The 13,111-nt window shown below is 40.5% G+C and overlaps 1 protein-coding gene across 3 annotated transcripts in view; it reads right to left on the reverse strand.

The window, feature by feature from the left end:
* Positions 1 to 10,632, reverse strand: part of RPRD1A (regulation of nuclear pre-mRNA domain containing 1A) — a 46,671-nt gene extending 36,039 nt beyond the window's left edge. The window contains exon 1 of one of the 3 annotated variants that reach the window (XM_075744702.1): positions 10,252 to 10,628. In XM_075744702.1, the coding sequence (XP_075600817.1) occupies positions 10,252 to 10,402 (151 nt within the window). In that variant the 5' untranslated portion in view covers positions 10,403 to 10,628. Of the gene's footprint in view, positions 1 to 10,251 lie in introns of all 3 variants that reach the window. The other 2 variants (XM_075744703.1, XM_075744704.1) reach the window with 2 other exon arrangements.
* Between the last annotated feature and the right edge of the window lie 2,479 nt (positions 10,633 to 13,111).

Below are 13,111 nucleotides of genomic sequence, written 5' to 3' on the forward strand. Positions count from 1 at the left end.
AGGAAAGCAGCACTGTGGTAAAGCCAATCTAGGATTTCTTAAAACTTGTGCTTAGTTCCCAATACGATTTAATTTCGTTAATTTCCATTCCAGCCTCTCAAACATGCAGAACCATTACCCTCACATATCAAACAGAAAATTCAATGTTGATATGCTTCCATTCTAAGGAAATGTTTTTGGGAATAAATTTCTCCTTGGAGTATTGATTTTTTTCCCATCCTCTTGGACAGACATATCCAACAAGTTAAGAGAGTTCTGGATTAACTAGGGGGGAAAAAAGCCTGCATTAAAAGTAACAATGCACCTATCTCTTAGAATTAAGGCAAACAAAGAGGTGGCAAAAAATAAATTGTTTGGAAGTGCTGGACACAAGGTGGATCTATGAAGTCTGCTCCAAACAGTGAAATCACTACATGCAAACACTTGGGGAATTCATCTATTTAGGTCAAAACCCAGCTAAACTAAAATTTAGATGTTATAAACTTATGCTACCTAATTTCTTTCGTAAAAACTGACTGACAGTATAGCAACACATCTCCTACTCGTGTTTCAGGTAAGTCATAGTTGTGACACATTGAAAGCTTTGAATTATTCAAAGAGAAAGTCTTAGAAAACACATCTCGTCTCATGGGTGCACCAAAATTAACTAGTGTTGACCAAAGCTGACCCTGCCTTCTCCCCCCAAATTCTTAAGTGAGCCCAGAATTAGGACTCACAATCTAATGAAGCAGACTGTTCCCCACACTACATCCTCTGAACTGCATAAAGGATAGGTCCTTGTCCATCTATTTCACAGAAAAAAAAGTCATGTTTTAATCCTCCATGATGTAACTCATTTGTGACAGACCTCAACTTCCTTGTTTCCAACATGTAACAAAATCAACTGAGCTGGTAAAGACAGGAGATGTAGGCAGTGTCATCAGGTGATGTTGATTGGCACAAGGCTGGACTTTACCTATTCACTACAGGAAACAGATCAATATTGTGTTTGGAAAAAGCATGGTAAAACCCAGAAAGTCACTTTCAAGTTTATTTCCTCTAGTATTACCTTTTCAGCTTCCTACTACAATTCCACAGAAACAAAGCTGCATTTCATGAACAAAAATCCTCAAAACACTATTAAGCTGTCTGTGGCTTTGGTTAGAAATTCAACTAATATTGTACCCTTACTTTCACAAAGAATATTATGAAGTAAAATTTAATTCCTCGTGCTGTAAGAATGCTCTGCACAAAATTCCAAAACTAAAAATTATGCCGACATTCAAGTGTTCCCTTTCACTTCACAAATGTTCAGGAGTTTACATACTGGTCTACTACCACTCTGCCTTACACATGAGACTAAGGTGCAACATAACATTTATCAAGTGAGGCTGCCAACTCCAAGCTGAAAAAAAACCAGTGTTCTATTGCTATATGACTGTAAATTAACTAAAAGTCTGAAATACAAAATTAAATTCCAGACAAGATAGATCTATTCTGAATAAAATTACCTGTTTAAAGCATCTCTCTTCAGTAGCAGTGACACTAACTTTTCAGCCCCAGGCTTTGATATACCTCAGTACACCAAAATGGATCAAAGAACAGTTACACTATTTTGAAAAAGCATCCTCAGTGCAAAAGCACTCTGTCAGAAGAAAATGAGAGAAAACAGGTATGATCTTAGGTTAAAGAAGGATCCGAAAGGCACATAGTACCAGAGCGTACAGTGTTAGAAGAAGCTAGCCTGCAGTATCTCTGGTATCACTAACAGTACAGCAACTGTAAAACACAGAACTGCTAAGAAAGCATCCATGTTGGACTGAGTCATCATCTGTTCAAAAGCTTTGTGCAGTGTTCACATAACTCTTCTGCTTGTTTCAGTTAGATTTACCCACTAAAGCAGCTCCCTCAAGTGCTGAATTCTGAAATATTTTAACAGGTCAACATTGCTGGCTAGTATAAGGGCCATATTAAGCACATTACTCTTAAAGCATCCACAATGAGACCAACTGGGATTGGTACCTCACAACTGAAACTAAGTCTGTTCCAAAAATGTATCTGACATATTAAAATGCCAATGAATACTCTGCAGGTATTAATGGTATTTCACCTGCAACTAGTGTAATCACAGATCTACGGCCAAGAGACTTAGCATCCTCATTATCAAGTCCTAGTTTTCAGCAATCTCTATTTCTTAAGAACACACACTTGTTAGCTTGGCCTGGGTATTCCTGGTTCTCTACCAGTCCAATACAGATGACCTGACATTGTATTCTCAAATGCATAATACTTCAAGAACTCTAACACTGAAGAGCCATGACTTTAGTGCAAGAAACTCTAGTATTTTACCTTGGAAGGCAGTAAAGCATGTTATTTTCACTGAGGTTAACTCTGTCAATCAAAGCCAGCATAATCACCCATATTTGTCTTCTCCAGGTTTACCTCCTGGCATTGGAAACTGAGCTCCCATGAAGATTGCTAGAAACATGTCCACTAGTTTCATGCACCTCTTCCCTAGAGCCAAGAGGTATTTGCTTAGACATACAGGAAGAAACTACAGAGAAACAGAGAGTCATAAGGGATTTCACTTACATCCCACCAGAAGTGTATAGACTACTGACCCATCTGAAAATGTTACATCAGGCTTTAAGCTTCTACAGGCCAGGTTTGCTATGCCAACTGACCTTGAATAAAAATATCATTTAACAAGAGGTTTTGAGAAAATGAGCATCAGTAGGTTAAAATCCCACAACATCATCAACACTAAACAGTTTCTTTTTTTCTGAAGTTTTCTAATATGGATTCAAATAAAGATTTGACTCAATTATTGCTTTTGAATTACATTTGTGTACATACATGCAGCAGAGTATATGAGTGTCAGCACTTCTCCCAAAATCCCTGGGATGGTTCTTGTGTCATAGCATGTTTCATACCTTTGCATGAAGTTACATGACATCTTCGAAAACATCTGACAAGCTTTTTATTACAAGACTCAACTCATCTTTAAGTCAAGCAGCACTGAAACTTGAGTGCAAGATCACTGACCCTTCACACTGAGAGCTAACCTGAGTTTTTATGCAAGCTGATGAAGTGCAGCATCTTTGGTAACATGACTGAAAGTTTATCTGTAGAAAGTCACTTGAGAGGCTACCACCAGAAAAGACAATTCAAAGATAAGATAATCCATAAATGGCATGATGTACAACAAGCACTTAATCTTAAAAATCATTAACCTTCTGTTATGAAAAAGTTAAACTAAGTGTTCAACATTGCACAGTCACCTGATTCTCCTGGTGAATTTTACCAAGGTTTGAGAACTGCTGTTTCCTTTTCAAAGAGGGGAATGAGAGGGCCCACAGAATGTGTGTTCAAGGTTTGAGGGTCTAGGTATCTTGACTTTGAGTTTGGAGGTTAGCAGACAAAGGGAACACAGCATACAGCCACTGCTGGGAAAGAGGCCATCAGCATCAAATTACCATGGGGATGTGAGAAAGCTGGTCACAAACCAAGGAAACCATTCCAACATAATTACTCTGCAGAAGCTTCTCACTGCACTTAATGTATCTTGAATTACTTGAACACATGAAACAAACCAATTCCTTTCATTGCCTAGCCTGGCTGGTACAAAGCCAAGATAAATCAACAGCAACAGCAGCTTTAGGATAAGAAAAAGACACTGAACATAAGTATTCAGAACCAGAATGATGAAAGATGGGCAGGCAGAGTAAGATACCAGAACATGAGTGGTACAGCAATAAATGAATATAGATTTGTACACACTGCATTCTTTCAAGACTAATATTAGTCAACTAGTCAGGCTGGATTACACAATCCAAATGTGACTATTTTAAGTGAAAGATTCTTATACTGATAATCTGTTGCTCCTGGCTGCAGGTCATTTTGTAAATCATACATGCAGCAAATAGGTTTCTCTAACTTGACTCAACAACTCACATTCACCTGAAGTTTTGCCTGCTGTTGGTTGATCTCCAACCCTTTTTGTGTAGATGAGAAGATTCGTGTGGATAAGCAGGAAGGTACCCATAAGCACCTTTGTCTTGAGTATCTTACTGGCCTCCTCAAGAACACCTAATAACCAGTGAAATCAGTACGCTATAGTTTTGTTTCTTTAAAATAGAAGAAAACAAAATCTATTAATTCTCTCAAGTGTATCACATTGGCCAATGACACTATATCACCATTAAGTAAAATAATCTTACAAACACCAGTAGAAAAAGATTTCTTCTCTTGGCAGAAAGACCACACTACATAATACAGAAAACAATTGCTTTAAATCAGGAACTTGTTTCCTGAAATCCACTTCACATCTGCAGGGCAACATATTCCCACCACTTTTGGCTGTGGTTCTGCTCTAAAGCAGCTGACTGAGTATCAGAGTAATTCAGATTTAGTACAACTTTCAAATCTGGTTTCAACGTTGCTAGGCCTTCTCAATTTTCTACCAAGATCCTCTATCTTCCAATTTTCAGCAGCACTGAGCAACTGCCACAACAGCCACTAGCTTAAGAAAAATGTATTGTATTGACGCCAACAGCTATAATGAGTGAGGACCCAAACACTAGCACATGGCCCAGCAGCAGCAGTTGTAGACAAACAGCCACAAATAAGGAGAAATAGTTGCTGCTTATACCACTGAATGACTTCAACACCACAAACCAAAAAAGTTCAAGCATAATAAACTGGAACAGTGGGTAAACTGTTGGGAGTCAAATGCTAAAAATCTGTCCCTCTGTAGCAGCCCAGATGCACTTACACAATTGTAGCTATCTAAAGATGACATACAATAGCTCTGTTAACCTGGATAAGCTTTGCAGTGAAGACAATGATTGGTGTGACACTGGTGGGGTGACAGATGACAGCCAGAACAAGAGGTCAAGTGTTTGGAGCGGGAGAGAGTGGTGGGGTGTGTTCAGCATCAGTTTCTGAGACTGACTAATCTATGAGACGCCATGTACAGCTCTGAGGAAACAGACACCTGAATCTGAAATTAGGTTTAAAGATACCACACAACTACTGAAATATCACTAGGATGTAAATACCTAACAAGTGACAGAGCTGGACCTAGAAAAGCTAACAGAAAATCAGTTGACAGGAAAAGAAAATATTACAGACAACTAACTGCAGCTTGCAATAAAAAGTCCCATATTACCAAACTCAAACATTCAGCAATTTTATTTTTTCTCCTTTTAAACAGAACACATTTTAACTTAGTACAGCAATTATCACATGGAGCCTACTGAACAAGTGCTTACTATTCACCCTTGAAGGCTGATGTTTTGAATTATGGAATCGAAATTTTTCATTTCAAAACAAACCACACAAACTCCTACAGTTGCAGAGAACCCTGAAACCAGGGAGCAAGAGATGTATATGAAAGACTACACCTCATTTGCAAATAACAAAAAATAAGTCTCAACAGCCTCCATCTTAGAAGACCCTCTTCAAGGGGGTTCCTAAGGATTTTCTCAGCAGCCACTCAGTGGCTGCAGGCTTACGCAACAACATTGTATGTGTAATGCCACTGTTTAGTTAAAAGTTTGAAAAAAACCCTGTAAATCAATCCCTTTACAGATACACAAAATTTAATAGTTTTAATGAGCTCACCAGTTGCATTTAGGGAATGACTGATGTATTCACATTATAGTTAATTAATCAGTACTACTTAAATACTGAGTAAGCTTATGAGTACTAAGTAATTAACTCTTTAACTTTGAGTGTTACATTTCATACATCTGAAATCTAGCTGAAGCCGGATCATTTTCCTCAGTGCATGCTTTTCAAGCCTTTACAAAATTCTACCCACTCAAAAGGTCCCTGCAAAACAATTAGATTATGTGGCAACATTATCACAAAAGTTAACCCACATAAGTTACTTTGAAGCAATCATGAAGCTGCCATATCACAAGTACCAAAGGGAAAAACTCACACTTATCTAGAATAATAATCTAAACTGCATGAGATTCTCAGGTTAGTAAGACATTTACTACAAATGAAGCACTGAGAGAATAGCCTCCCCACCAAATTATTTAATCCATACATCAAGTATGAAATTCAAAAGAATGCAGACTCACGATCAGCATAAGGCAGTGCTAACAAAGGCTGCAGCCTGAAGGGGTGAGTAGCATCCTCACAGTCTCCTTTGTGCCACTACCAGCTTTCCATCAGGGAACTAATCTATTTCAAAATGAATTATTGGTTTTGCCAGATTTTCAGCAGCAGCTTAGTACAAGACAGTGTGAGCAAAAAAAAAGCAGTAGAAGTATTTAAAGACATATTTAACCAACAGCAGAGCGGAAAAGGAGCTGTTCTGTTGTCATTGTAGACCTCTGCTTATCTGTCAAAACAGGAGAAATTTTTGTTATTTCATTACAGTTGTCATTTAAGTTAGAGGCATTCTGTTAATCTTTTCTCATCATTTTACTCACCAATGAACAAAAGATCAATGAACTACAGAATCTATTCTCCACTAATCATAGTAGTAGATAGTGAAAAAAACGCCATCACATACATGAGAATATGGAGTATGTGGAGTGACACCTGCGTGGTTTTGCACAGATGCAGAATCAAGAATACTTAATACCCCAGGCAGAGCACCAGCTCTGCCACAGCCCCACCCTAGTGGCACAGTTCATCCATGCATTTTCCATTAATGACTGACCTCAAATCTGTGCTTAAACAGCATGTTTCTAAACTCAGTCTCTTGAAGTATATGATATGCAACTCCTTATCATAATTTCATCAAACTACTGGTTGTATAAGACAACATCCTTTCCTTAAATATTTGTGACAGTTACTAGGAATGTCTGGACAATTCAGAGTTACCAGTACTTTCACAATACAGTCAATTCTAGAATACTAGCTTTCCTCCAGTTTTTTTATTATTTCTAAGAATGACCCTATGAATTCTATGTGCCATTATTTTAAGAACTATACAGAAAAGTTATGGTAGTATTAGGGGGAAAAAGCATATATGCAAACTCCTTTAGTAATTGGTTACATCAACTGTCTTGATACAACTTCAGCAACACTGGAGTTCAGCAGGACAAATCCAATGTTACATAAGCACTCCAAGTTCTGACAGAGACACGCAAGTTTTGCCCATTCTCCAAGTTTACATCTAAATGCAAGAATTCACCAAGAGAAACAATGAAAGTTCAACTGTAGAAAGGCTGTAGGTGAAAGCGTACGGAACCAATGATCTGTAGATATCATCCCTACTATGGGACCTGAACACTACCAATTAATCCAAGTAAACAGAAAGGGACTAAGATTTTTATGTTGCCTAATTTACATGCACATTTGAAAAGCTGCCTCTTCACTCTACTCCAACACGATATAAAGCCAATGACTATTTTAAGAATAAAAGAATCGGAACCAAACATTTGGGAACAAAAGTGTTGTGATCCTAGCACTTGTTTTCATGAATAACTAAAGACATCTTCAGAAAGGTTCATGCAAGCTGATCTGACACAAGGGATCTCTTACCAAAACTGAAAGCATCCAGAAAAAATGTAGTATCACACTGTATTCTGTTCAACTTGGTTATACAATGTTCCATAAGCCTGAAAGGGAGTAGGCTAGAAGGAAGGTCTGGAGACTAGGGTGACAATAAAAAAGGGATACAATGAAAGGAAATAAAATTTAGAAAGGCAAGGTTCGATGTTCAGCTCCAGGACACTACTGGCTAGCAACAGCAGCAGATAACGCCAATAAACTTTGTGTCCATATTCTCCAAATAGAGATCATTTTCCTCACGAGTAGGAAAGAAATCATGTTTCTATGGCTTGGATGGTGGGCAAGTCAGGATCCTTAAATTCTGTTTATGGGCTCATTGCCAGTGTCCTGCTTTGTGATGTTTTATGCAAGTCACTTCACCACAGCATACTGGTTTCCCTTCTCAACATGTTGTCTGCCTAGACCACTAAATCCACCCTTTGGGGATTAGAGGCTGTCTTACAATTCTGTGCTGCAATTAGCAAAAAGTTAGTACCAGGCAAATGTAAGCTAATATTTATGAAGCTCGAGCACTATTATCAGAGAAAGAAAATTAAAACACTTTCCATGTATCTTAACTACATCAGCTTCAAATGAAGTAGTAGAGGAACATACAAAAGAAGAAACACTTCACATAAGGCCTAAAAACCCAGAAGAAAAGGTGCAGAACCTTTAAAGCAACTAACCTGCTCCTACCAGAGGTAGGCTATCACATGCTTTTCACAGGCCACCAGAAAAATCTTAACCTTTAAGCAGCAAAACTGGGATGACAACTTCAACAAACTGAAGATAAAACCAATTATAGCAGCTATGCTCATCCAAAGCTCCTGAGCTACATCCTCAAAACAGGCTTAAAAGTGGAAGCCAGAGATTAAAAGCTGAGAAAAAGCAAAGCATTCCCATGAGTTAACATCATCATTATTCTTGCCTCTCAATGCCACCTTCAAAATGTAGCCCATGCTTCAAACATTTCATTTCTCCAATTAGTCAAACTGCACAACAGGAAAACTATGCTAATACTAAAATTAAGGATTGACCATTAATATTAGAGATTATTATGAAGTGGTATTGTGCATGTTAATTAAGACAAGTAACCAAAACTCTGGCTGCATGCCAATTAGTTTAAGGCACCTTTCTGACATCATTCAGAATACCAAACATTCAAGTTGTTTGTTTAGAAGGCCCAGAAATGTGAAATGTTTCAGATGCAGAGGGGAGATCCATTTGTTTGTTGTCTGAATAAGAAAGCAAGCTTGCAACAAACATATAGTGAAAATGTTTATTTCATAAGATGAATAATGCCACCAAGTAAGCCTTTCTTTAGGCAATAGGAAAAAAAAAAGAATTTAACTCATGCTTGAAAGTTGAAAAGATAGGATTTCACACAAAAAGCATAATTTAAACAAAAACACAGTAGCCACGTGAAAACCTACAGAGTTTATAGGAACACATTTCCATACTATACTGTAAAGCTTAGTATTACTTCATACTCAGGATTTTTATTTTAAGGGTGATTCAATCCAGTTGCTATGAAGTTATGCCCCTTAACCAAGAGGTAGTTGTGATCCAGCCATGCACCCTTTGAAATATTCCATTACACATCACTTCTGCAAGTCGATTATTCCACTTGTGCGAAACTAAGGGAGTGGTTTCTCTTTCATGAGTCCTGTAATGGCTTAGTGCTATTTTTCCTCTCCACTTGAAAATCTAGCCGCCTACTTCTCCCCATTAAAAATCCACATATTAATGGGGCTCCAAAAGAATCTAACAGAAGACGGTAACATTTCCTAGAGCAAAATAAGAGTTCTAGCAAGTGATTTTTTCTTTTTCTGAAATGAGTCAACTTAAGATCAAGTTATCTTCCAGTCAGGTCAAATAAACTTTCACATGCCACTTCTGCTTTTCAGTCCCTGAACGACTGCCTTTAGCTGCAAGTTCTTTCCTGTTAAAAGGAAAGCCACATAAGAATCTAAGTCTGTACACTCAACATCAAATACCCAATACAGCTAAAGAAACATGTATCTTTATTATGTTAACATCGGTATTAGCCACCTGGCAAAAAGAGGAAGTAAAACCCACTTCGGACACATTAAACTGCTCTTCCCCCTGAGCATTCCCATCCTCAGCTACTCTACCAAGAATAGTTGCTGGCATAAGTGGACAAAGCCACCGCTTCAGGAAACTCAAATAGTATTACAGCTAACCATCGTTATAGATGATGAAAGGCAGTGCCTAAAAAGGGTCGTCTTGGAAGAGCCGTAACTACAAGCACTAAACAAAAAAGCCCTAAACCTCGTGCTTGCCGTCTTCCTTCCCTTTTCCCACTTTCCGCTCTCCTTTCACAAAGGAGAGGAGTAAAATATGAAAAGCAGCCTCCTCAGAGGCACCTCACTGAGGGAGGAAGGGGGAATGGAGGAGGGAGGATAAGAGAGGAACCAGGAGAGTGGAGAAAGAGAGGGAAGAGAACCACCTCCCAGCCCACAGTCATCAAGAAATCGAGACCCGAGGTTTAACACTTGCCCCAGTAGCCCCGTTCTCCCCAGGCGCCGGGAGAGGCGCGTTCTCTCCCCCCCTCCTTCCCCGGCTCGACAGGCCCTGCCATCCTCCCCTCAGCAGCCGCACATCCGAGGGCGGCCTCCTCCCACCGCGGCCGCCGCCTCCCCCAAACCCGCCGCCCCGAGGAAGGTCCCACCCGGCACCCGAGGGCGGGAAAAAGGCCCGGCGGCGGCAGCATGGCGGCGGTCCTGCCAGCCTCACCTTTTCGCAGCTCCCGCTCCCACACGCTGACGATGAGCGCCGAGTGCTTGCGGTGATGGATGAGCCACAGGCTCAGGGTCTGCACGCTCTGCTGCGAGTTGCTCAGCTCCGACAGCTTCCGCTCCAGCGCCGCCTCCGAGAATGCCGACATAGCCGGGCCGCACTCGGCCTCGCCGCCGCCCCCACCGGCCCGGCACGGCCGCGCTCAGTCCCCGCCTCTCCGCCCCAGCGGGGGAGGAGCCGAGCGAGTCCCGTCCCTTCCCGCCTCGCCAGCCGCCACTTCCGCGCGCCCCGGCAGCCCGGCGCTAACAAAATGGCGGCGGCCAAACAGCCCGGAGAGCCGCCCGGCCCGGCCCCGCCTCCTTCCCCTTCTTTCCTCACTTCCGGCAGAGGCCACAACGAGGCGGAACGGAGGGGGGGTGGGGGGGTATTGGAGCAGCTGCTCGAGCGCGGACTGTCCTCGAGCCTCTCCCAGTAGCCTTCGCGCGGCCCCGAGGGTGCGGCCGTTATGGCCGGCGGGAAGGGAAGGGAAGGGTTTGACTCGTCGCAGCCCGCTGGCCGGGGCGGGGGGCTGCTCGGCGATGGCTTCCCTCCCGCCCTCCCTCCATCGCTTCCCGGCCGAGCGCTCCGACGGCCGTTCGCTACAGCTGAGCTCACTCCGGGTGACCGCACTCCCGAAAGTCTGCGCGCGCCAACCGTGCCTTTCCAGGTGACTTCGGAGAGGTTTCGTAGTGAGCTCTGGCAGGCTGTAGGCGAGCAGAAACAGAGTTAGGGGGCGTTATTACAAGAGACCGGATATATCAACGTTTTGCCTTGGGAAATAACATGAAAAAAGCAGACGTAAATAAGGCCCCAAGGCAACCCAGGCCTAGTGGTTTCTTTCACCTAGCAGGTTAAGAAACTTAGCGTGACACAGGATACATGGTATTTCATGTTTGCAGATGGACGCATAACTCCACAAATGTGTCTGGCCTCATTTTCAAAATCTCTTTTTTTTTTTTTTAATTTCTGGCATTGACTTTATCATGTGACAGAATTCCACCATTCAATGACAAAACTATGCGCAAAAGTGTTTCCTCTTAGTTGTTTCAAACCTGTTCCCTGAAAGCTTCATTGAATCCTTGCAACTTCTGCTGTTCTGGAAATAGTGAATAAAAATGGTTCTCTGCTCACGTTTGCATTCTTTCTTAATTTTGTATTGTATCATCTTCAGTCATTTTCCAAGCTGAAGGATCTGAGCTGTTCTCCTTACATGGAAGGTACTCTATGCTGCTGAGCACAAGTAGCATTTCTAGTCTCAATGTGAGCATTTCTAGCCTTGCTGCTGCTCTTCTGTAAAAGACCTGACATCACTTCTTATTTTAAACATTACCATCTAACTGATGTTTTCAAACTATCCACCATAACTCCTACAGGTCTATCCTGAGTCCTGCTTCTGTACCTAATAATTATGACTGCAGTTAATATCTTTCAGTATTTTTAATATTTCTATAAAATGATGTGTGTATTAATTAGAAAAATATGCCTATACCTTACTCTTGGGACATCCTGGCAATGGTTAAGTATCCACCCTTAAAACAGTATTCCTATAACCTGTCACACATCCAGTTTGTTCTCACCGAACAGCAGAAACCTAGGTATGAAAAAAGATCTGTAGAGTATTTTTAAAACTATTTCATGTCTGACATTCAGAGAAGATGTCCCAGCAGATTGTTTTCAGGCAATTTTCCTAATATTGGTTCTTAGTGAAATCTTCCCTTTAAACATAAAACATTGATGAGAGCAAGGTGGGAGTGTTGGGAGGTTTAAATGTGAGTTCTATTTACAAAATCATCTGTGGCATGGATGATTTTGGGGGAACTAGAAAGGATTTTGCAAAAATGTTTTGACAGAGAAATTTAAGTGAGAAGCTGCATAGATCCCCAGAATCTTTTTTTTCTATCAATTCACTGCATTTTAATCATCATGAATGGAAGAACCTGTAATACATTGCTATTTTTGCTACGTACAGCAGAGGACACTCTGGCATTAAGTAGAACTGGCCAGTGAAGTAAAATTAAGACAGCGCTAACATAGATGCAAGTATTACAAAAATGAAATATGAATGGTAATCTAGTAACTAACATTAAAATACCATTTTCTGGAGGCGTACATTCTGACATTAGGAGGAGAAACTTGTGGGCAACTATGGAAAAAGAAACATTTCTTTCACATACAAGAGCAGATTAAAAAGTATCTAGCAACAAGCAGTGAAATTTAGATGTTAAAGCAAAAAAGGTACGGAAAAAGAGCAGGAAATTGGTAGAGAATTTTAGTAATGATTGTAGAAATGTTTATTACTGCTACCTCTTCATCTTTCATTCCGGATTATCAGAACATTTTACAAACAAGAATAAATCCTCTGAGATCGGTATTTGTTCTGTAAATAAATATATTAAAATACCAAGAGAGTGATTTATCATCTGTGTATAATATAGTGTATAATATATATAAATCTTTATAGCGCATGTTAAATTTGTAATCGTAAATGGTTGTATCAGTAATCTAATTTTAAAACCTATGCTTATCCAGTCAGTGAATGGAAATTTACCACGAGACTTACTCAAAGTAAAGTGAGTCTCAGACAGGAAGTATTCACAATGGAGGGTTCGTTTGCTGCTGAGCTTTGAAAACCTCAGCTTTCATTCAGAAACAATTGATACATTATTCACCTGCCTTTAAAAAAATTCACCCATGTCCACAGGGGCAGAATTGCCAACAGATGGCAAGTTTGCTTCCAGCCATTCCTCTCTTCAAACTGTGATAACATTTTCCCTCTGATTTCCTAAGAACAAAGTTCTGCATTGCTTCCCTTCAGTCT

Source organism: Balearica regulorum, chromosome 2, assembly GCF_011004875.1.
Source record: "Balearica regulorum gibbericeps isolate bBalReg1 chromosome 2, bBalReg1.pri, whole genome shotgun sequence".
Taxonomy (NCBI): Eukaryota; Metazoa; Chordata; class Aves; order Gruiformes; family Gruidae; genus Balearica; species Balearica regulorum.